Genomic DNA, 25,322 nt, shown 5'->3' with positions numbered 1-25,322 from the left:
ATGCTGTGTGACAGCAAACTATCTGTGCAAGAGGGATGGAACTTGCAATATCTTTTGGGATAGTCCAATGTTAATGTTCCCCCACTCCCTTTGAACTCACATGATGTACACGATTCAATTCAACGCAAATTGAATAGCGCAGAAAAGGAGCTCACGGGGCTATTCAAGTCAGCGTGCTGTTATATCGGAGAATGCACGTTCTCACGTTCTCAACAAGGTGTTTAGTCGTTAGAACCAGCATTTTCCAACTAAACTGCCCGGCACAATGCTGTTTCCGCGGCGCAAAGGGCAGAAAACCGCATAGCGCCATGAGTTTTGTCAGATTTCTGCTCGCACCCCTGGAGGGGTGCGAGAAGAAATCCTTACTCAGAACTCCTTCCCAACGCTATTCATTTCGCATTGAATTGAATCAAGCCCAGTATGGTTTCTTTTTTACAAGTACAGTCTTGTTATTTAATAGCCAAACCTCGTACATGCAAATAATTATATAGAGCTATATATACAACTTTCTGAAAGTGGTTTCAATCTTAGTAGATTTCATAAATGCAAGATATTGTATACTTCCGCACTGCAGGGATTGTAGTGTAACAGCTTAAAGTAATTTTAGGTATATAGTTTGTCAAATGAACATACAAGAAGTTATTTTCATGTCTCCACTTTTTTAATGTGGATGTGATAAATATTTTTTGTGAAAATTAATACTTTAACGCAAATTTACTAAGTTTCTGTTGCTAGGAGACGGGCTCCAATAAGTTCTCCTCCAGGCAAAGAACAGTTAGCAGTGTGATAGTGTACATTTATCACACTGCTTCCTGGTTCGGATCCCCCGGCGCACACTTCCCTCTCCGGAAAAATATGCAAACTAATAGCCCATAGGCTATTATAGGGTAATGCCATTTGGAGATAGCGTTATCATTTCAGAGCCAAGAGCTTGGTAAATCTGGCAGCACTACAGCCCCTATAGGGATAATCACGCAAATATTTAATGATAAATACTGTAGGCCCTTAAGTGAGCCAATGTTGTCTTTATAGCTGGGAAATCTTTTATAGTACAAACTGTAATGAATGGCTCACTTTGTTTACTGCTATTCTGTTTATTCATCTTTTATACATAGTTGCACTTTTTTGGATTTACAAATAACAGTTTAAGTAGTTATTGCCTAAATGTTTGCCTCTTTTTTTATTTATTTTTTTACTTTGTACATTTGATTCCTTGTTGTTACTACAAATGACAAAGTTTTTGTTTTTTTACTATAAGGACGTCGAAACCTTAGATTGATTATGGAGTATTTGCCATATGGAAGTCTAAGAGACTATCTGCAAAAACATAAGGAAAGACTGGACTTCAAAAAGCTTCTACAGTATTCCATCCAAATATGCAAGGTAATTCTTACATGTGGCTGCATAATTTTGTTATGGCAGATCATATAAAGCAATAGTTTTCCCTAAAAATTGTGCTTAACGTGAGCCATGATGTATATATTCACCATAACATTCTAGATTGATTTGTTATAACTTTTGATCTGTCTTTAGTTTCTAGTTTCAAGTTGTTCCCATCACATTAAAACTGTTTCCCAAACTCTGCCATTACAGTCCAGGTTTTAGGAATATCCATGCTTGAGGCCAGATGGTTAACCCAAATTGACGAAGGTACTAATATCCATGGTGGGAGTGAACCGTCATGTCCCGTGCATCTCTGCAAGTGCCGGGCGTCTTTTTTTTTCCCCGAAAATGTGTGCGGCTATGAATCACCAGGAGACTGTACGGATTAATTTGATATGGGAAACTTGTATATCTGTGAGCGACTGAGTTTGTGTACGAAGCAAAACTGAACTTGGCATGGAAAAAAGCATTTCAGATAAGATTCAGACTCTGTTGCACACAGATATATAAGTGTTGCATATCAAACTAATCCGCAGAGTCTCTTGGCACATCCTAGATTGTGTCACATTGTGACTAAGACGCATTTTAGGGTGAAAAATAGTACTGGCGCTAGCAGAGTTGCATGGGACCTGGAGCGCCAAGAGGGACTGTTTGGCGCGACTGCAGCAATGATGTATGAGGACACATCTATAAGTCACCTATGCTCAAGCATGGATGTCCTTAAAATATGAACTGTAATGGCAGGGTTTGGGAAACTCCGCATTAAGTGCAAGAAAAAAAATAAGAATTTGTGACTGTTGGGCATCACACTAAAACAATAACCTATAAACTGCTTTTTAAACTTTGACTCGTGCAAGGTAGAGCTGTGATACTAAAAGGTATCCCATGTATAAATTATTTAAAAAAAATAAAAAAAATTGTGAAGATAATAAATATGAACGTTCCATTTCTCTCACAATACCGTGCCTGTCACAGCAATTAGTCGCAACTCTGTCTTGGTTGTGTACAACAACTGCACTTTGTAGAAAAGTTGTTCACAGATACAAAAATCAGAGTAGTTACTTGGAAGCTATGTATAATGCTCTAGCCAGTTGTGGAATGGGACATGAATGGCCCACAAGCAGTGGCGGGCTGGGCCGGGGGGCAGGGTGCCATGTGCCCCCCTGGCCGCAGCGTCATGCGGGCCGCCGGCAGTCTGTGTCACCGTGACACAGACTGCACCGCGTGTGTAGCGCTGACCGGACGGAGTTCGGTCAGCGCTACACAAGTGACAAACACACAGCCGCCGGCTCCAGCAGCTGTGTGTTTGTTGTAATCAGCAGCCAATGAGAGTCTGTCAGACTCTCATTAGCTGCTGCTGCGCCCACTGCAGAAGCCGCTCCATCTTCCGGCTCCCGCAGTAGGCAATGGGAGAGGCGTCATGACATCATATGACGTCTCTCCCATAATGCCCGGGAAGGACAGACGGAGGAGCGGATGGCGACGGCGGGAGCGTGGATTCAGGTAAGTGTTTTTTTGGGGTTTTTTTACTACGTGTGTCCACTGGGGGGGAGGCTGGCACTACAAGGGGGAGACCACTACTGGAGGCACCACAAGGGGGGAACCACTACTGGAGGCACTGCAAGGGGGCTCTACTACTAATGGGGGCAATACAAGGGGGGGGACTACTACTACTGGGGGGACTACTGGTGGCACTACAAATGGGGAACCACTACTGGACTGGGGGCACTACAAGAGGGAGACCACTACTGGGGGTACTACAAGGGGGAGATCACTACTGGGGATTATAACTGGGGGCACTTCAAGGGGGGGGGGACTACTACTACAAGGGTGGAACTACTACTGTGGGCACTACAAGGAGGGGCTACTACTACTAGGGGCACTACAAGGGGAGGGGACAACTACTAGGGGCACTGCATAGGGGGGAGGGGACTACTACTAGGGGCACTGCATAGGGGGCAGGGGACTACTACTAGGGGCACTACATAGGGGGCAGGGGACTACCACTGGGGGCACTGCATCGAGGGACCACTGCTGGGGGGGCTCTATAAAAAGGGCAATACCGGGGGTACTGCATAGGGGGAGACTACAACTGGGGCCACTATTTAAGGGGCACTGCATAAGGTTTACCACTATTGGGGGCACTGCATGGGGTGTGGACTGCCACTGGGGGCACTATATAAGGAGCACTGCATAGGGGGTACCACTAATGGGGACACTAAATAAGGGGCTTACTACTGGGGGCACAAGGGGCACTGCATAGGGGGGACCACTACTGGGGGCACTGTATAAGGGGCACTGCATAGGGGGATCACTACTGGGGGCACTACTGGAGGCCTGCATAAGGGGATCCTCTCCTGGGGCACTGCATATGGGCACCACGACGGGCTGTTCCTAATCTTTATTTTTACTTTACATTAATCCCATATGGACCCGCCTCCACCCTGGAACACTTGAGGGGGGGGGGGGCGCCGTAGCACGCATGTTTTTCGGGCACCCTGGCTACACGCTGCCCCTCTGCCAGGGTCGCCTGCATGCATTTGCCCCCCAGGCTAAAAGTTGCCAGCCAGTCCCTGCCCACAAGGGGAATGCAATGGTAAAAGCACACTGAAGAGGCATGACCATCTTCCAAAGTGAGTGTAGCCACTGAACAGAGGCATAGCCAACCATACGATGGGGTAGTATAAGGAGCATAACAGCTGTTGTCTTCATTTAGATACTGTGTGCATGTAGTCATTATTTTAGAGTTGTAATTGTTTTTGTGTTTTTACTATAATTAGAAAAATTTAGGGTTCAGACCATGGAGTTGAGACATTTTTTTCAAGCATTTACATCATTTAAGTAAAAGGGAAAGTATAGAGAGATTGAGTAACTGGGCTTAATTGATTGACACACAAGTAGACAGGAATGAACAAAGACACAGGTCAGGGCAAACGCAGAGTGCAAAAAGAAATTCTCAAGCATGTAAGTACAGATACAATAGAATAAACTGCACAAGAACAGCAGACTGGACCCCTGTAAAGTTATCACATACTCCAACACATGCCCCTTTTATGCCATCAGACACCTCCACATGTCTCTTTTATGCCATCAGACCACTTCAGATTCCCCTTATGCTATCAAATTCTTGCATATGTCTCTTCTATGCCATCTGACACCTCCATATGTCCCTTATATGCCATCAGACTTTTTCAGATGCCCCTAATGCCATCAGACTCCTGCAAATGTCCCTAATATGCCATCAGACCCCTCCGCATACCTTTTTAAAACCATCAGACACTTCCAGATGCCCCTTATATGCTGCCAGACTCCTCCACATCCCCCCTTATAAGTCATCAGATCTCTCCACATGTATCTTGTGCCATACACTTCCTGCACTTGTCTCTCCCATATGCCCCCTATATGCCATCTCACCCTCCCAGATACCTCATATATGTGATCAGATCTTTCCAGATGCCTCTTATGCCATCAGACTCCTTTATATGCATTAAAGACCACTCCACATGCCCCTTTTATTCCATTTGACCCCTCCACATGCCTCTTGCATGCCATCAGACTTCTCCACATGTTCCTTATATGCCATACGCATACCCCTTTTAAGGCCATCAGATTCCTGCACATGTCCCTTATATGCCATCAGCCCTTTTCAAAATCGACTTAAATATCATCATACCCCTTCAGATACCTCTTATATTCCTATTACATGCCGTAAGATCCCTCCACATACCTGTCAGGTGCCATCAGACTCCTTCACATGTCCATTAGATCCCTCCACATACCTTTATGTGCCATCAGAGGCCTTCACATCCCCCATATGTCATAGGACTCCTCACCATGCCTCTTACAAGCTGTCGGACCCTCCACATGTCCTCAGACCACTCCAAAAGCAGCTTATATATCATCAAATTCCTCCAGATGCCCCTCATGCTATCAGACCTCTCCACATGCCCTTTATATGTCAGAAGACTCCTTCAGATGCTCATTAAGACATCAGACTTTTCCACATGCCCCTAATAGTAAATGAAGTGTACTGTACATGTATACAGCTCATATTATAACAAACTAATCTGTTCTTTGCTACAGTGCTACGTCGTTAATGTTCTACTCTGCTGGGTAGAAGGCCTGGGTCCATCCTCCTTGTTTCTCCTGTGTGATGTGTGACTCGGCTACTTCATATATTGAGGGCCTGTTCTACAGTCATCCTCCTTCAATAAAGACATCACCAGTGTATTTAGTAGTAGTTCGCAGGTGGTGACAAGCAGCTGGCGCAGCCAACTCCTGGTCGACCCTGGCCCTAGTGCGCACTGCAATGACTGCAAAGTTTCTGTAACAATTGGTTGAACAAGTAATTGAAGTCTGTATTTTATTGAACATTGTAGTCTTTGGATTTACAGGGCATGGAATATCTCACTATCAAAAGGTATATTCACAGAGATTTGGCAACAAGGAATATTTTAGTTGAAAATGAGAACAGAGTTAAGATTGGGGATTTTGGATTGACAAAAGTACTACCACAAGACAAAGAGTACTACAAGGTTAAAGAGCCTGGAGAAAGTCCTATATTCTGGTAGGTGGATTTAATGGTTTTCGTTAGCTGGTGTACTCCAGATTCAGCTTAGAAAACTAGTTTTGATGAGTAAACAACATCTACGAATATAGCAGTATATTGCAATGACTATATAATAGACATATATAAAAATAATATACATGAAATAACTGCAATGTTTACACTCAAGGGAACCTTTTCAAAATAACACCCATTCAATATTTTTTAGAAAACTTAAGCATTGCTTAGGAGAGGATCTTGCTTTTGTCCCTATCATTGCTTTTTGTCTCCTAGGTAACATAAATAATGCAGATTTATTAGGTTCATATTTAGCGACACTGCAATAAATGTTTTTGTTGATCTAATACTTTGTTGCAGGACTTAGTAATGTGAAACATTTAATTACAAATGCATATACAACTATGGCCATTAATTAAGAAACTTCTGGAACACATTTTTCTGTTTATATGGAATTGGGGTTGTTTAGAAAAACTTGCCACCACCAGTCATATTCATTTATTTAGAATGATGATTAAAAGTGAAATAAAACTTCCGGTTACAATGGATACTGCAATATTTTTTTCTTCTACGCGAAGTTTTATACATGTCCACTATTGTGGTAAATATGAAGCATGGCTCTTATACTATTTTTTTTATATTGTTACAATTATAATATACAAACTTCAAATCTCATTACAAACAAAATAGTGTTTTTTGTATAATAACATTTTCCAAACAGTTGTAATGTGTAATTATTACCCGGCTGGAGCTACCAAATTATAAACCCATTAATCACTGTTCTGTGCTAGAAATTATCTTCAACAAATAAACCTAGAAGTTGATATTGTTTTTGGGCCCCTGATGATCATTTAAATTGCCCGAAAGTAACAGAAAAGGTATATGTAGGACAGCAATGACCATTCATGAGGAACATTTCAGCAAATATTGATATAAATCAGGCTTTGTGACAACAGGATGTTATGCTGAATTTTTAGTTAGTGATTGAAAATGATGGTAAAAGACAATATTATATAAATTGCTGAAGCTGCAGTATGTATTATTTGTCATCACAAGTTTGCTCATGTCATCCTTACAGGTATGCTCCAGAGAGTCTGACAGAGAGCAAGTTTTCTGTGGCTTCAGATGTTTGGAGTTTTGGAGTTGTTCTTTATGAGCTGTTTACTTACAGTGAGAAAAATAAAAGCCCACCTTCGGTTAGTATGTCATAAAAAGAGTATAAAACTAACATTACCAGCAAATTATCAGAGTTACTAACATTTTCCGTTCTGTTATGTGCAATAACACTTTAGTTGGAGGCTTTCACAATGGACCAGTTTATTCCATCTTCAGAGCAATGACTGGACACAAAAAAGTAGGCATGTGCTTGCTTTAGCTGGCAGGTCAGCTGGCTTATAATAAAGAAAGGTTCTTTCATTTTTGTAAATGACAGTCTGATAGTTAACCAAAGAAAGTTGCTTTTGGTGGGATATAGTTATGAGAGCGGCGGCTACGATGCCGCCTTTCTAAATCCCGACGGGGGAAGCCCCGACAAAGGACTTAAGATAGGCGTCGAAATACCGACGCCTGTCTTAATCCCGGTGCCGGAATCCAGGATAACTGCCCGAACGAGGTTAGTCCCGGGCGCCCTTAGCGTTAGTCGCGGGGGGGGGGGTGGTGGTAAGGTTTAGGTAGCATAGCGGAGTTAGCGTTAGGTTTGGGGGGGGGGGAAGGTTATGGTTAGGCAAACCTAGAGGGGAGGGTTAGGCACTAAGGAGGGAGGGTTAGGTTTAGGCACTAACGTGGAGGGTTAGGATACAAGAAGGGAGGGTTAGGGGGAGAAGGGGTAGGATAAGTATACTTTCCCGACCCCTGACAGGATACCAACCACCTGGATGCCGCTGTCAGTATTTTGACCTTAGGTATCCCGACAGCCGGCATTACATACCGATTCCGTTTTTGGTGGATGATTAATGGATTTAGTATTTTGCCACAGGTCTAAACTGTAGAGCTCAATGGCTAATTTTCCTATTTAGCCATACTTTGCAAGATGTTCTATTTTATTCTGTAAACCGTGGTCTTTTCTTGCTCTTCCCACTTATTGTGCGGTTTTGGATGAGTTTATTGTAGTAGGAAAATACAGAATTTGGAAGAGAATAGCTGGTAACCACTAAGTTTGATGGATCTGCTTGGGCATGTCACCTGTGTGATACTTCAAGTATAAATAGATGCAAACACATACGTATACATCTCATTTTGACTGATGCAAAGCTGAAATTGAATGGCGCAATGGCAAGCATGACGTGACATTACAAATCAAACCACACTACCTGTAAGTCCAGTGTGAGGTTATAGGTTTGGCAGATGTCAGGAGAACAGTAGCTTTCAGTGTGTATTGTTAAATGTGAAGTTTGTTGGAGGTGGCATCATGTTATTGGGGGTGGTTCTCGTTTAGATTGGGGCCCCATATTAAGTTGCTGAAAGTTTGGTGATCTCAATGTTATGGGGCAAAAAAGTGAAGCTATTTACACCTTGGCAAAACCATGTTGTAATGCAGAGTTAAATATGCAGAGATTTAAAGTTGGAAAGAGGTGTATCCTAGCTTAAGTCTGAAATTTGTTGTCTAGACAAAGGTTGCCAGTATTTGTTTGCTACATGCAAACACAGGTGTATTTTCCCTAAATGCAAAAAAATTAATTCACCATTGGAATGAGCTGGAACATTGGTTGCAGGTCATGCCACATTGGCCAATTTCAATGTGGCTAATATCACCGTTGCTCTAGTGGGAAAATGATGCCAAATACCCAGTGGCGTAACTTCATCCCAGGTGTCCGGAGGCAAGATAAATGTTGGTGCCCCCCCCAAATTAAAATGTACCATCCCCCAGCACCTATGCCAGCCCCAGCTGCCGCCCCCCTATGCAGTTCCCCCAGTAGTGGTCCCCCTATGCAGTGCCGCCTATGTAGTGCCCCCCAGTAATGGTCCCCCTATGCAGTACCTCCAGTAGTGGTCCCCCTTTGCAGTGCCCCAGTAGTAAGGGCACCAGTAGTAAGCCCCCTGTAATGCTCCCAGTAGTAAGCCCCAATAGTAAACTCCCTTTAGTGCCCCCAGTAATGCCCCCTGTAGAAAGCCCCCTGTAGTAAGCCCCCTGTAGTGCTCCCAGTAGTAAGCCCCCAATAGTAAACTCCCTTTAGTGCCCCCAGTAGTAAGCCCCCAGTAATGCCGCCTGTAGTAAGCCCCCAGTAATGCCGCCTGTAGTAAGCCCCCATAATGCCCCCTGTAGTGCTCCCAGTAACGCCTCCTGTAGTGAGCCCCCCCCCTGCCAGCACACACACATACCAAAAAAAAAAACAATACTTACCTTAAACCCCGCTCCAGTGCCTGCTGCCGTCTGTCCCCGGCGCCCGCTCCTCGGAACTATGGGACCCATAGTGCATTGCGGGACCCGGAAGCGGAGCTCAGGAGTGAGCTCCGTTCCTCCGGCTAACACCGGGGGGAAAGAAGGAGCCGGGCACCCGTTGGTAACACACTCTGCGGGCGCCTGGCAAATAGGGGGTGCGACCGCACCCCTCGTATTGACGCCGCTGTAGGTGGCGCTCCATCTCCATAGCAGTGCCTGGAACGGCCCGGGGGACAATGGATCCAGGTACACCCTTAAGGGCTGGAGCCCGGCGGCAAACTACTCCATTGTCTCCGGGAGTTCCGCCACTGCAAATACCATAGGCACTCTGGAAGTTTTTTTGGATGTCCTACCAGATGAGTGGACATTGAACATTGCCGGAATGGGTGGACCCTACATTCCATTAATCACTACAATACTGCTGTGTTTTGGAATCCTGATAATTTTGGAAAATTGTGTTAGATCGTTAAGTGCAAAGGATAAAATGGATTAGGGTACTAGCTGCTCTGTCCAAATGTGTATACTGAGCAAAATAAATGCAAATTTGAAAAACAAAAATGCTCTGTGCAAGTTTGGTCTGGTTTGAAATGCATTAGAGACTAGATTTCTGTAACCTGGCAATGCAATATGATACAACAAGGAAAAAGAAAAAGAGGTAATATATCGGTGCACAAGTCGATTGGTTACAAATTACTTAAAACATAACTTTTATTAGATATGTATTAATATATATCACCCCTCTAGGGAAATAAAGCGGCGAAGTATTAAAATATATAGAGAGAGAAGAAATTAGAATTAAAATTAAACTGAGGGTCTTCTCTTTAATGGGTTTATTAATCAATATCTTCTAGTGAGAAGATCAACTATCTCATCTGTGATCGGATATAGTTTAAATTATACGTCTGTTATTGATCCATATCTTGGATCTCCTATGTGAACTCTCACAGTATATAATTTGTATCAGTGGTCGAAGTGGGATTTTTGAAGTGGGGGTATGAAACCGGACTGTGCGCGCGCCTCCGGCATGCCCCAAAAAATGGGCGTGGCCACACTTCGCAAGAGCGTGTCTATGTGTCATGAGGGGTGTGGTCACTCAAAAAGGGGACATGTGTCTTGCATCCATCTCTCATTCCATCCTTTCATCTCGCCTTTTTACCTCTCTCGTTACTCTCAAACACATAGGCCCCATAAGAAATAAATAAAACACATACAGGGGAATTCAATTGTTCTGGGTGACGCTTATGCTAATAGGCGCCTGAAGGAGCACGCTTTTCTGTGGGTGACATTTCTTCTCGCAACCTCCTGAGGTGGTGAGAAAAATGTGCGGAAAGTCCGTGGTTTGGATGCCAAAATGACAGTTTTGATGCTGATACAATGAGTTTAGACAGGTTTGATCCGTTAGGCGCCCATAAGTTTTAACACTACCCAAAGGAATTGAATTCTCCCCATAGGTTTTGCAAGAAAATAACAGAATAAACACATGAAAAAAATTGCACGCATTGGGGGCAATTCAATTAAACGTGATGTGAATAGCGCCAGGAAGGAGTTCCTGGAGCTATTCAATTGTTTTCCCCGGCACTTAGTCAGGAGATGCTGATTAGCGCGCCTTAAGTCGGCTGTTTAGGAGCGATAACCAGCAATTTTCATATAAAGTGCCGGCCATGATGCTGTCAGCACCGCGCTAAACTAAAAATACAGCACTGTGGCTGGCACTTTAGTTGGGAGGGTGCGAGCATAAATCCGACTAACATCATGGTCAATTGAATAGCTTTGAGAACAGCTCGGCGCTATTAATCAGTGCGCTAAATTGAATTGCCCTCAATGGCACCAATGGGAATAAAATTAATACATAGGCTTTGCATGAAAAAAAGAAAACACATTGGCACCTACAGAAAAATGTTGTGGGGTACACAGTAGTGAGGAACTTAAAAATAATGAGACACACAGAGGAGGTGGCGTAAACAAGGGGTGGAGGGGTACACAGTGCAGAGGAATAATAACTGAAATCTGTTATTACTCACCAGTTGCTGCAGACTCCATCTGAGGATTGTAAAGGTGGAATGTATAGGAATCCATAGGAGTGATGAGTAGCAGGGAGAAGTGCAGGAGCAAGTGGCAGTAAAAGTAGTAGTAGGGAGGGGGGAAGCCCCAGCAATTAAGAGGCCAGAGCAGTAAAAATAAGGTCCAGGGATCAGATATATGAGTAGTATGAAGGGCTGTCCGACTCCCGTGTCTCACTATAATTCCGCGGGGGATGGACACACACTGACTGGCAGGTGGGCGGCGGCAGAGGACACACAATGCCGGTCTCTGCTCCTTGGTTATGGCAGAGATCTTCCGGCAGGGGCGGGGGACAGGCGCCGGCAGAGGGACACTTCAGATCTGCAAGTCTCTAATACTTACACAGAGCCAGCCGCACAGGCAGACAGTGCGGCTGGCTTTTAGGGGCTCCTGACAGTCGCGGGCGGAGGCATGTAGCTTCCCCGAAAAGCACTGAAGCCACGCCTCAGCTCCCGGCCCTGCAACAATTAAAACATGGATAAGTGGCTACAGTGAATGACCAACCAGTCTGTGGATCATCAATGATGATGATGTGACCAGCGGCCGGTGGGATGCTCCGGCGAAAGTCCGATGCGCATTTCGCTAGTGGTATAACATTTCGGTATAACATCGATGTTTTGAATCTGGCAATATAACCTGTAAATGTTTAAGTGATATAAAGTTGCAGATAATATAGAAGCAGCTCTATAAAGATATTTAAATATCAGGGACGTATTCGCCTATACATAAAGGTAATCTAAATACCAATAAAGTGATGATTGGACTAATGATTTAATGGGCATAACATCGATTTTTTGATTTCAGCTATACAACTCTCAACCGATAATTGATCGTAAACGGCTGATACTATATAAGATACAAGGCTGCTGATATTTCAACAACTGAATCTGTAATATTGAGATTCAAACTGAATACTGTTATTTATCGAGATTTATGATAAAGTGGCTGTAGTGTTTGTTTGTTTTTTGACTGCAGTAATATAATCTATTAATCGACGTACAAGCGTTGCGCAACATCAGGGATCTATTTGCCTATTTATAGAGGCAACCCAAACATTAGTATAGCGATAATTGGACCAATGATTTAATCGGCATAACATCGATGTTTTGAATATAATTGTAAATGTTAATTGATATGAAGGTGCCGATATTATAGAAGCAGCTGAATCTGCAACATTTGGAGTATAATCTACAAATTTTATAGATTATACAAATTATATACTGTGGGAGTTCACATAGGAGATCCAAGATATGGATCAATAACAGACGTATAATTTAAACTATATCCGATCACAGATGAGATAGTTGATCTTCTCACTAGAAGATATTGATTAATAAACCCATTAAAGAGAAGACCCTCAGTTTAATTTTAACTCTAATTTCTTCTTTCTCTATATATTTTAATACTTCGACGCTTTATTTCCCTAGAGGGGTGATATATATTATAATACATATCTAATAAAAGTTATGTTTTAAGTAATTTGTAACCAATCGACTTGTGCACCGATATACTACCTCTTTTTCTTTTTCCTTGTTGTATCTATGTAAAACGGTAGTTGGTAGCACACCACCCATATATACATTTCTGGATAATAAATAATGATTGTATGTTTATAGGGTGGTTGTCGAATAGAATTTGTGCGGTGTTCTACATTTTTTAAATGCAATATGATGTCAATCTGCAGATGAGGGAATCGCACCATACTTGCCTGCTCCCCAGGAATGTTCGGGAGACTCCTGATTGCCAATTCTCTTTATTTAGAAGTGTGTATACAGTGCTTTTATGACACAATTCGTTACGAATCGCTTCCCCACTGCTTAGTCCCAAAGGAAAGGTCCTAAATGTAGCCAAGTATGAGTTGTCCTCTTGCATGATTCGTCATTTCTGATCCCATATGTATATGACCACTATGTTTCTAGTTGTTGAGCTAGAAACTATTGTGCTCGTAATAGAACCTCACAGCGAACGGAATCTGCCCCAAGGCTTTGCATAAAGTACACATATTTGGTTCTATGCTCAACATAATTGGGCAAATACATTTCAGAGTATTTGCTCTGAGTATATAAAAGTAACTATGGAGATGACGTCTGTGTCAGGTTTTTTTCCTGTTTTTTTTTTTTTTGTTTGTTTGTTTTAGATGATGCCCGTAAAATAAAAAATCATGTGTCATTGTTACGTAAAAACAGTATTATCCTGAAAAAAAAGTGTTCTATATTTCACATGCATAGACTAAGGGCCGTATTCAGTTGCCGGCGAAAAGTTCTCGCCGGTGACGTCATTTCACCAGGCAATAAATTTTCCCCATATTCAATTCCAAAGACTTTTTGCCGGTGCGAAAAGTCTGTGCCTTGTAACCAGCTGGAAAGATTCACCTCTGAAAGGAGGCATAAAAAAGTGCAGAATTGGGGTTTGGGGTGCAAAGTTGTGGGAACACACTTGCAGTCTTGGGACAGTCCCCCAAAGGTAAACTGCGTCAAAAAAAGTTTAAAAATTACTTTAGTACACCCCAAAAAAGTACTTTCGTTTTGGGGTCTAAAAAAAAAACAAAGTTGGGGGACAAACTTAAAAACTAGCTAAAAAGACTCCAGAGAGTCCCCCAAGTATGCCCCAGGTGTTTTTTGGATTGTAGGTGTTTGCTGAAGGTGCGTTTGTTACTATTTTTAAAAACGCACTTTAGCGGGTTTTTTTAACCATGCTTGCACCCGTTTTCAGGTACCCCAAATTTGCTGGGACTACATATTTTAGCAAAAAAAAACTGCTAAATGCTATTCTTCACCACTTGTGCAAAGACGCTAAATAGCACCAATTGAGATCATTTAAGCACCCCAAATACCTTCAGCAGGGCTATTCGGGGGTATCCATAGTGATTCCCCCTTATCAGTGCATCTTTTAGGGGGTGTCAGGATGATTTCCCCAAATCTGACAGGACTTTTCGCCAATTTCAGTTTCGCCGGGACGCGTTCTCATGCCCTTTGCAGTTGAATAGGGCGAAAAGCGGTGACGAGCATGATACTTTTCCGGAGGCAAAACAAGCGATGACGGCAAATACTCTGGCATGCGAAAAGTCCGTGACTTTTCACCAGCAATTGAATACGGCCCTTAGATGGTTTTGGCAAAACAGATACTCTGCATAATCATGATGACAGGTCCAGTATTGAAGAGATGTCGCACGTTTAAAAAGTTGGGGTAGTAATGAATCATTTATTTATTTATTTTACATAGCAGATGTTTTTCACGACATTGGGCCTGATGCAGAGTCTGATCGATCTCTGATCATGGGCACAAAAGGCAATTTTTTTCATACTGCGCAGATGCGAATTTATGCTATTTTGTGTATCTCCTCCCTATTCTGTTTCGGATGGAACTTGGTCATATCTGTCTCTCTGTGAAACAGGGCTTTTTGGGCCAGGAAGTGGGCACTGACAATGCGATCGTGCTAACCGTCCTGACTTTTGTCGTGAGGCTCCATGCGATTCTGAGTCATGCATAGAGAGTAGGGACCCCTGTTTCTAACTGATCTCTTGAATCTAGCATGGGGTTGGTGCGAGTGCAGATGCTACTAATTACTGTTGCTGTGGTTTATGTAAAATTAATGAGCAATGTGGTTTTTTGCTGGCAGACACGCAAACCCCTGTACTAGTCCTACAGATTCTCGTTTCAGTATAAAGTAGTAAATCTGGCTTCCGTGGCTGCCCACTAGTACAGCCACTTTGCATCCATGTTATATGTTTCTCAATTCATCTTGAACCTGAGCCCTATCCTTTAGGCATCCTCAATGGCATCGCTACGGGGGTGCAGGCTGCACTGGTTGTCACACTCTGAGGAGGTGACACCAAAATGCCAGCTCCTTCGCAGTGACAGGAGCTGGGTGCTGCAGTGTGACATTATCCTGCAGCACTCGACTCCTGTCACTAAGGAGGAGCCGACAGGGATAGGGAGTGCACACTAGGTGTCACCTTTTTTGCATTAGTTACCCTTGCTCACCTCTCATTTTCTTTGTCTTCTATAAGCCATTTTCTGCTGCTTAGAACTGGCTGACTGCACAAACCCCTTCTCTTCATAAGTGGATTGTAGAAAGATGATTTACATACCTAGTGGATGTTCCTAAAATGTGGTGTTACATGCTGCATGTACTGTAACAGCACCTGGTCACTCATGCATTGTCCCATCTGACGTGCAGCACAGCAGATAGGACACTGTGATGAATGACAGCCGCCAAAGACTGATTGGGTGTGCACACTATACGATGTGTATGATATATCGTTCTAACCTGCATCCAAATTATATATCGTATAGTGTGTACCCAGTTCAAGGAAATTATATAGTACCTCAATGTATGTATTGTTTTGTGTTTTAGAGAACTATATATTGAATTAATGTTTGAGTTCTGTACTACAAATCTTCTCTTGGTGGTTCTAAATATTATTTGACACTACACTTGTATGTTTATAATTATGTAATTGTGTCAAAATATTGCTTTAAAAAACAAAGCTTAGAATATGTTACATACTTCCTACCTTAACCTAATTGGCTCAGATTACTGGATCTTCATATTGTTCCTTTTCTTTTTTTGTTCCTGTTTTGTGTATCTTTTAGGAGTTCATGAGGATGATTGGGCATGATAAACAAGGACAAATGATTGTGTTTCACTTGATAGAGCTGTTGAAGAATAATGGGAGACTGCCACAGCCTGAGGGCTGCTCTAACGAGGTACGTATACTACTTGTTTCATTTAGCACTTTTTATTACCTTCAACCACCACAGCAAAAAAAAAAAAAACACCACTGTAAAGCAGCTATATTTATTTTAGATGCTAATTCTAGTCGTCATATCACATGAAATAATCATCTAGATTTTCGTTGTACACTTTTTTTTCCTTTATTGACGTTTTGAATACAAATAGTAAAATAAGCAAACCTCTTCAGACAGACAGCGAGCCATCCACATGTAGGAATGGATACATAGTTATTGGGTTATACTGGGAAAGCTGGGCAGTAGGATGGTATAGAAGGAATGGGCATGCCAGAAGGGATGTGTGGGAGAAGTGAGTCGAGAGCGGCCTGTCTACACAAATATTTTCTTTCTACTTCAGGGTCCATAGGGGGTCCACAGGGTTGACCTTGGGGTATAGCTGGATCTGGATCCACGGGCACCACTCAGTTAAAGCTTTGCTGCTCCCAGGATGCACTTGGGTCCGTCCTCTATACCCCGCCCCCGACCACAGGCACCTCAGTTTTAGTTGGTGCCCGGCCGGAGTCGGGTCACCCTGTCGCAGTGGGGCTGCAGGAGCAGCCCCTAAGCTTTAATTTAAAAGAGAAATTTTTTAATTTTTTTCTACTTTTTTTACACTTTTAGAGCGGCAGCATCAGACTGTCCTTTAGGGACGTCCACGCTGCCGCTTCTCCCCGCTGGCGCCGCAACGCCAGTACAGCTCTGGGGATCGCGGCGGGACCCCAGAGCCTGTACTAGCCGTGCTCTGGGGACTCCGTTGACTGCTGCCGGACGCGACGGGGATCAGGTAAGCATGCGGCGACCCACGGATACTTTATATGCAGTCAGAAGCCTCCGGTCTCTGGGGACAGACCGGAGGCGCTTTTCTGCATTATATGTGACTATTGCTAGTGCTGCCTGTCTGTGACTTATTCTCCTTGCTGTCAGCTTATAATCCCTTTCCTTCTCCTACGGCCCGCAGGTGTGTGGGGGAAGGGCGTTTTTCTGAGACCCTCACTTATATAAATCACGTATTTGTGGGGTCAGTCACATACTGTTGTGTGCTACACAGTACCATATCTGGGTTGTTGTGTCGCATACTGGTGAGTGCGCGGGTGTTAAAAACCGTAATTCCTCTGGTGATACGTATTTCTTGTGTATTTACGGTATCATGTCTGATGAGGAGACTGAGCGCTCTGTGGCTCCTGTGCTATTTTCCTGCAGACGCTGTGCTGCTGGAGTTGATGGGGAGGACTTATCTCAGGATGGTCTGTGCGGGCGGTGCCAGCTGGTACCGGGCCCCTCCAACCCCCCTGTGTCACAGGACCCTCCTTGGGCGATGTTTTCACAGGTGCTGGCGTCTATTGCGGACCGGTTATCAGTCCCATCAGCGGTCCCTTCTAGGGCGTTGCCTCAGCCCACCATCCCCCATTCCCCGGGTGTTCCGCAAATATTGCGGTCTCCCCCCGGGGCCCAGACTGTGGGTCCTTACTCGGGACTGCCTGTGTATGTGCAGTCTCCCCCAGTGACGCGTCAGTCTGTAGTGCCTTTGCAGAGTTTTGCTCCGACGGCTCCTCCGCCTTGGGTGGATGTTCTCTCCAGCTCCGTACAGAGTCTGGCGGCTTCATCCTCGGCGTTTCAGTCGATGTTGCAAAGTGATGTGCCACCAAGGGCGTCTAAACGTCCGGTTGTGAGTTCACTAGCTGCGCAGTTGTCGGACTCGGAAGTGTCCTCAGATGATGGAGAAATCCATGAGGACTCTGACTCTGATGCCATGGGGCAAGAGGTGGAAGCTAAGTCCTCCATTAATGTTCCAGCCTTAGTTAGGGCGGTGCGGGCTATCCTACATGTTGAGGATGATGCATCGGCTCCTAGGTCGAAGTTTCCTAATTTTAAAAAGGCCAAGGTGACTTCAACTGTGTTCCCCCTGTCTGATCAATTAACGGATCATATGGCGGCGGCCTGGCAATTACCCAGTAAGAGGTTCCATCCACAGAAGAGGTTGGCGGCGAACTATCCTTTTCCTGAAGCTCATTGCAGGAAATGGGAGACTCCGCCGGCGGTGGATTCCCACGTCACCCGCTTGATCAAAAGCGCGACGCTGCCATTGCCGTCTATCTCCTCTTTGAAGGATCCCACGGACAGGAAGGTGGAGACTTGTTTAAAGTCCATTTATTCTCCTTCCGGGGCGGTGGCTCGTCCGTCCATGGCTATCTCCTGGGTGGCTAAAGCCATTGAGGCCTGGGCCAATGCCTTGGAGGATGCCTTTCCTGATGAGGCTCCGGATATCCAGAGAGCGTTAGTGGGACAGATGCGGGATGCAGCTTCCTATATCGGAGAAGCGTCTTTGGATGCCAGCCTGCTCACTTCTAGGGTGTCGGCTGCAGCGGTGTCTGCTCGGCGCTCCCTGTGGCTGAGGTCCTGGAGGGCTGATGCAGATTCAAAAAAGGGTCTGGAGGCCTTGCCTTTTAATGGTGATTTACTATTTGGTCCGGATTTGGACAAAATAGTGGATACTTTGGCTAAGTCCAAGTCGGCTTTCCTCCCTTCAGCCTCTGCGCTGGCTAAAGTGAGGAGCTCTGCCTTTCGGTCCTTTCGGGTTCAGGGTTAGGCCAAGGGCCAGTCCTTCCCGAGACATTCGGCGACCAAAGCCGCACCCAAGCCCAAGAAGCAGGCATGGAGTGCTCGGCGCCCTTCTTCCAAGCAGGAGGATAAGCTGCCTGATGGGACGGGCCTCTCTCTGGGGGGCCCAGAGTGGGAGGCTGACTTCTCCAATTCGCCCAGTGTTGGCACAATACCACCACGGATGCCTGGGTTCGAGAAGTAGTCTCTCAGGGGTACGCCCTGTCTTTTCGGTTGAGGCCGCCCCACCAGTTTTTCTGCACGAGTCCTTCTCTGGACAAGACCAAAGCTGGCCAGATTCAGGTAGCTATAGAATCCTTGCTACAAGCAGGGGTCATTGTTCCCGTTCCGCAGTCTCAGCGCGGGACGGGGTACTATTCTACTCTGTTTCTGGTACAGAAACCCAATGGTTCTCATCGCCCTATCCTGAATTTGAAGTCTCTGAACAGATACCTCAGAGTTCCCAAGTTCAGGATGGAAACGTTACGTTCCATCATTCTGGCGATGGAACCCGGAGATTATATGGTCTCCCTCGATATCCAGGACGCCTATCTCCATGTGCCCATAGCACCGGCACATCAGCGGTATCTGAGGTTTGCTATCCTGAACCATCACTACCAATTTTGGGCGTTGCCTTTCGGCCTTTCCACGGCTCCGAGGGTGTTCACCATGGTGATGGCAGTTATGGCTGCCCACCTTCGGGGTCAGGGTCTACGTCTGTTGCCGTACCTGGACGATCTTCTGCTGCTGGCGAGCTCCCCGGAGGTGCTTCTTCGACATCTCCACCTGACCATTGCTTGTCTTCAAGCACACGAGTGGTTGATAAATTGGAAGAAGTCCTCCCTGATTCCATCACAGCGGATGGTTCATTTGGGAGCCCTGCTGGATTCTCGTCAGCAACGGATTTTCCTGACTCCGGAGAAGGTCTCCTCTCTGCAGCTGCGGATACACAGTTGCCTGAGCGGTTGCCGCCTGTCGGTCCATTCGGCTATGAGAGTTCTGGGGTCCATGGTGTTGACATTCTACATGGTGGAATTTGCCCAGTTCCATTCCCGGCCCCTGCAGGGGCTGATTCTATCGGAATGGAACGGGTTACCTCACCGGATCCGCTCTCAGATGCTGGTGTTGTCCCCGGAGGTTCGGCAGTCTTTGGCTTGGTGGCTTCAGACAGCGCATCTGGTCGAGGGGCGCCCCTTTTGGATCCCGGACTGGGTCCTGCTCACGACAGATACCAGTCTCCGGGGTTGGGGGGCAGTGACCGGCTCATTATCGCTTCAGGGTCGTTGGTCCGCGGAAGAAGCTCTTCTCCTCATCAACATCCTGGAACTGCGGGCGGTATACAGGGCCCTGCAGTCGTCCGGCCCCGCTCTTCACGGAAGGGCGGTTCAGGTGCAGTCCGACAACGCCACCACGGTGGCGTACATCAACCACCAAGGGGGAACTCGCAGTCGGGCAGCAATGTCAGAGGTGTCTCGCATTCTTGCTTGGGCGGAGTGTCACATTCCAGCGATCTCGGCAGTCTTCATTCCCGGAGTCCTCAATTGGGAGGCGGACTTCCTCAGCCGTCACGACGTGCATCCCGGGGAATGGTCGCTTCACCCAGAGGTGTTTCAGCTACTCGTGGACAGGTGGGGGCTGCCGGAGCTGGACTTGATGGCCTCCCGTCACAATCACAAGTTGCCCGTTTACGGGTCAAGTACAAGAGACTCAGGCGCCTGTCTGGTAGACGCACTGTCGGTGAAATGGACGTTTCACCTGGCGTTTCTGTTTCCTCTGATATCCCTGCTTCCTCGGGTTCTGCGGAAATTCAAGCAGGATGGCGGCACGCTCGTGCTGGTAGCTCCGGCGTGGCCCAGACGTCCTTGGTACTCCGATCTGAGGTGCCTCTCCATCGACGCTCCGTACCTTCTCCCTCAGCATCGGGACCTGTTGTCTCAAGGGCCCTGCCTTTACCCGGATCTGGGTCGGCTGTCTTTGACGGCATGGCTCTTGAGACAGCCGTCTTGAGGTCTAGGGGTTTCTCTAGTTTGGTCATTGGTACCATGCTTAGGGCACGCAAGCCTGCTTCCGCGCGGATTTACCACAGGGTGTGGCGCACTTATTTTCAGTGGTGTGAATCCAGAAACTATGATCTGCAGGTGTTTTGGGTTTCCAGAATCTTGGAGTTTCTTCAATCGGGTTTGGACCTCGGCTTACGCCTGGCCTCTCTGAAGGTTCATGTGTCTGCTTTGTCCGTGTGGTTTCAGCGACGGATTGCTACACTGCCAGATGTTCACACCTTTTTCCAAGGTGTTCTCAGGATCCAGCCTCCCTTCGTGCCTCCGGTGGCTCCTTGGGACTTGGCGGTGGTACTGCGGGTCTTGCAGGGTCCTCCTTTTGAGCCGCTTGAGTCGGTGGAGCTCAAGTGGCTGACGTTTAAGACCATTTTTCTCCTGGCAATTGCTTCTGCCAGGAGGGTGTCAGAATTGGGGGCGCTTTCCTGTCGCCCTCCTTTTCTGATTTTTCACCAGGACAGGGAGGTGCTCCGCACGCGTCCTGAGTTTTTGCCCAAAGTGGTCTCAAAGTTCCACATTAATCAGGAACTTGTTGTGCCATCTTTTCAGTCACCTGATCTTTCTGCTGGTGAGGCTTCCTTAGATGTAGTCCGGGCACTTAGAATCTATGTGGACCGGACTGCTTCGGTTAGGAAGTCTGATTCTTTGTTTGTCCTCTTCGGTTTTCACAAGAGGGGTTGGCCTGCCAACAAGCAAACGTTAGCCCGTTGGCTTCATTCCGTTATTTGTGAGGCGGGTTTACCTGTGCCTGCCTCTGTTAAGGCTCATTCCACTCGTTCTGTGGGTCCCTCTTGGGCTGCTAGACGTGGCGCCTCCGCTGTTCAGCTGTGTAAGGCGGCCACGTGATCTTCAATTCAGACGTTTTTGAGGTTCTATGCGTTTGACACCTTCGCCTCTCAGGATGCATCCTTTGGGCGCCGGGTACTCCTTTCAGCACAGGAGCGTCCCCGCCCTTAGTTGAACTGCTTTGGGACATCCCCAAGGTCATCCCTGTGGACCCCCTATGGACCCTGAAGTAGAAAACAAGAGATATGGTAAGAACTTACCTTTGTTATCTCTGTTTCTACGAAGTCCATAGGGTCCACAGGGCGCCCGCCCTGACGCACCTGGCTTCAAATGGGCTGTGTGGCTGGTCACCGGTTTTCCGTCTCCCATTTCTGTGAGTATGGTTTCTTGTGTGTTCCAGTCTTCCTTCTCTCTGTTTAGTCTCCTCCTCCGGCCTTAGCTGCTTACCAACTGAGGTGCCTGTGGTCGGGGGCGGGGTATAGAGGAGGACGGACCCAAGTGCATCCTGGGAGCAGCAAAGCTTTAGCTGCGTGGTGCCCGTGGATCCAGATCCAGCTATACCCCAAGGTCAACCCTGTGGACCCTATGGACTTCGTAGAAACAGAGATAACAAAGGTAAGTTCTTACCATATCTCTTGTTTTAAGCAATTTGCCTAAAGTAACAAGCGAGGGGCTGTATGACCATGCTGGCACAATTCATAGAGCTAGTAAGGTAGAATAATTAATTTATTCTAAATGCAATGATCCAGAGGATGCCATTTGCTAATTTGACCGCACAGGTGACTGGGAATTTCTTCCTGACGCCATAAAAAGGTGACTATATAGATTTTCCCTACATAATCTAATCTACCAATTATAGCTACAGAAAACACCAAGAAAGGCATTCAGTCCATTTTTTATTCTGACACAAAAAAGGCATTTTTAAATTGTGAAAGTGAGTTTGTTACAACCACTTCATGTGGCAAGGGATATCAGAGTAACTTCCCTTACAGTAAAGATCCCTTCCTTTTGCAGTTGATGAAACCGTTATTTCTTTATTCCAAATTGATGACCCCTTCTATGGTCCTTGGTATAAAAAGTTAATTAAACAAATCCTTTTATTGGGCTGGGATATTTTTATACATATTAATAAGGTTGCCCGTGAGGTACTTTTTTTTTCTAAAGTAAATAAACCTAGTTTTTCTAACCTGTTTAAGTTAATCCTTCAATTTCTTTAGTAAATGGATTGCCTGCCTCTGAACCCTATTATGTCCTCCTTATGGTGAAGTGTCCAAAATAGACTTACGAGTGACTTAAGCAGTGATGATAATAAGTTTGCATTGTGTACTTTTACCCCCCTTTTGTGCATCCACAGATTTTATTCTCCAAGTGTTGCTTCTCCGTTTCAGTTAACTAATATGGTTTAAGTCCATACTTGCCATATTTTAAAAAGCCAATGGAATAGGGGGTTTGTTAGTTGGCACTGTGATTGTGACTCTGCTCCCCACTGTTCAGAGTCGCGATTTGCAATATTTTACAAGGGGGGATTCAGGGCTGGTGACACGATTCATTACGAATCGCGTTTTAAAACCCCTGGGCCGCCCACTTTGCTCAGCAAGTGACTAGAATATGGGACGCTGGCCCACTCCTTCCCAATTCATTACATATAATATTTAAGTGGTTTAGTTATTACTGCTGCCTGGGTGCATTACATTTATATTTATCCATATTTTATTTGTCATTTCATGACACATTTTCTATCAAGGTATACAATTGTCTTTTAGTAATCTGGCATCCCGCTCTCTTTTAATAACGTTAATAATTTTACGGTCCTCAGCAAATATAGACACCTTAAGCTGGGTACAAATTAGACAATATTTTGCCAGATCCAACAGATTGGGCCGACATACTGTATCGTCAAAATCAGCTAGTGTGTACGCACTATTCGGCCCATATGCACTCCCGTTTGGTCAACAGTCACATTGTCAGGTCAGTCTTACATGCATCTTAATGCAATATAATAAATGCTTGCGATCCACGCTACAACAGGCAGCTGATAACCTGTGTGATATTCACCAATCACAAACGTATATGTGCACAAAATAAAAGATGGTTAAAAGCGCTCTAATTAAGGTACAGGTGTAATGTGTCTTATTTATCCAATAAGCGTAAAAGGAGGTTCAACAGTCTTATATTCTAATAGTCACTTTTTGCAGTTCAATTGTCGCATATATTTCAATCCTGATCCTTCTGTATGGTCTCAAAAAATCTGGTCTCTCCACTTGGTTTCCATACTATTATCCATTAGCGTCAGTTATTCCTAAAAGACAAAAGTGGAGAAAGCACATATAGTGTAAAACCATTTACATTTATTTAGAAACATAGCATAGATAAAAATGGTCGTGTACCATCAGGGACCTTTTATGAAAGGCACAATCTTAAACTTATAGGGGTTTTCTGCTCCCCCAGTTAGGTACTGGATGGCAGCACCACCAACGCGTTCCAACCAGTATATGCTCTCTTTCACACCTTGAGGATTGTAATATATATGGGACAATTTAACTGCAAAAGTGATTATTAGAATACAAGAGTGTTGAACCTCCTTTTACGCTTATTGGATAAATAAGATACATTACACCTGTACCTTAATTAGAGCGCTTTTATGCATTTTAATCTGACAATGCGACTGGAGACCCCATGCAACGGGATGCAGCTGGTGCTGACATGTCGGGAACTGGATCGTGTAATGTGTACCAGCCACCCAATTTGTTGGCTCAGTCGGCGGTGTGGTCATCCATCGCATCGCTGGATACACACTTCGTTAAGTGTGTACGCAGCTTTACTTTCTAGGCCATCAGCAGGTTAATTAATAAATGTTTGAAAAGGACAATAGCTTTGTGGTACTCCAGTAGAAATGTATGCCCAGTCTGAACATGTTCCGTTTATATTTACCTTGGAGCGGCTATACTTTCTAACCTGAAACCAGTTCCCTAGACAGGTTGATGTGTCTTGAAACTATTCTCTGTAACAAACACTTTCTCAAAATACATATAAATAGCATCAGTCTCTTTGTCAAGATCCAGTTGGAAATCTGCCACCTCATTATTTACACCAGGGATGGGGAACGTCAGGCTCGGGGGGCCATATAAGGCCCACGGAATCATTTGGTCTGGCCCTCTGAGCTTTTTTCTGCTAGCTTCAGCTGGCTAGCAGGGTGCCTAGAATGACACCCTGCAGCCAGAATCTATGCAGCAGTGCCGCCTGGAGCATCCTTAGGACGCTTCAGATGGTCACACCGCTGCCCTTACAGCTGAGGATGCTCCGGGCATTGCTGTAATCTCCGGCAATTGTGCCACCGCCCCCGTGTGACATCACACGGAGGGGCGTGGCCTACACAAGGCCCGCAAATAATGTTATATATATCAAAATGGCCCTCGGCAGAATAAAGGTTCCCTCCCCCTGATTTAGACTGTAATTAGACCATGTGGTCACTTTTTTTCTAGAATATCATTCTTTAGATTTCCTTCAAATAATTTACGAATGACGGGTCAGGCTCACAGGTCTATAGCTTCATGGTTTTGATGTGGTATACATTGTAAAGATTGTCAGAAGTCTGGTGTTGTGCCAATCTTATGAGGTAGTTCATAAATATAACAAAAAGTGTGATAAGTTACTGAACTTGGCATCCACCTATATGGTATTGGATGTAGTTAAATGGTGCCAAACGGTTGATTTTTGTAGCTTTTATAAATGATGGAAAAATTTTAGCCTGCAAGTATATTTC

The 25,322-nt window shown here is 45.2% G+C and overlaps 1 protein-coding gene across 1 annotated transcript in view; it reads left to right on the top strand.

The window, feature by feature from the left end:
• The window catches only part of JAK2 (Janus kinase 2), a 251,653-nt gene that overhangs the window by 213,802 nt on the left and 12,529 nt on the right, over positions 1-25,322 (top strand). Inside the window, exons 20-23 of the mRNA XM_088476585.1 lie at positions 1,259-1,383; positions 5,778-5,950; positions 7,026-7,143; positions 15,984-16,097. Coding sequence (XP_088332711.1) covers positions 1,259-1,383; positions 5,778-5,950; positions 7,026-7,143; positions 15,984-16,097 — 530 coding nt within the window. The remainder of the gene's footprint in view (positions 1-1,258; positions 1,384-5,777; positions 5,951-7,025; positions 7,144-15,983; positions 16,098-25,322) is intronic.

This window comes from Taudactylus pleione, unplaced genomic scaffold (genome assembly GCF_031769625.1).
Source record: "Taudactylus pleione unplaced genomic scaffold, aTauple2 ptg000190l, whole genome shotgun sequence".
Classification (NCBI taxonomy): domain Eukaryota; kingdom Metazoa; phylum Chordata; class Amphibia; order Anura; family Myobatrachidae; genus Taudactylus; species Taudactylus pleione.
Note: the sequence above shows the minus strand (reverse complement) of the source record. Positions and strands in the feature narration are given on the sequence as shown.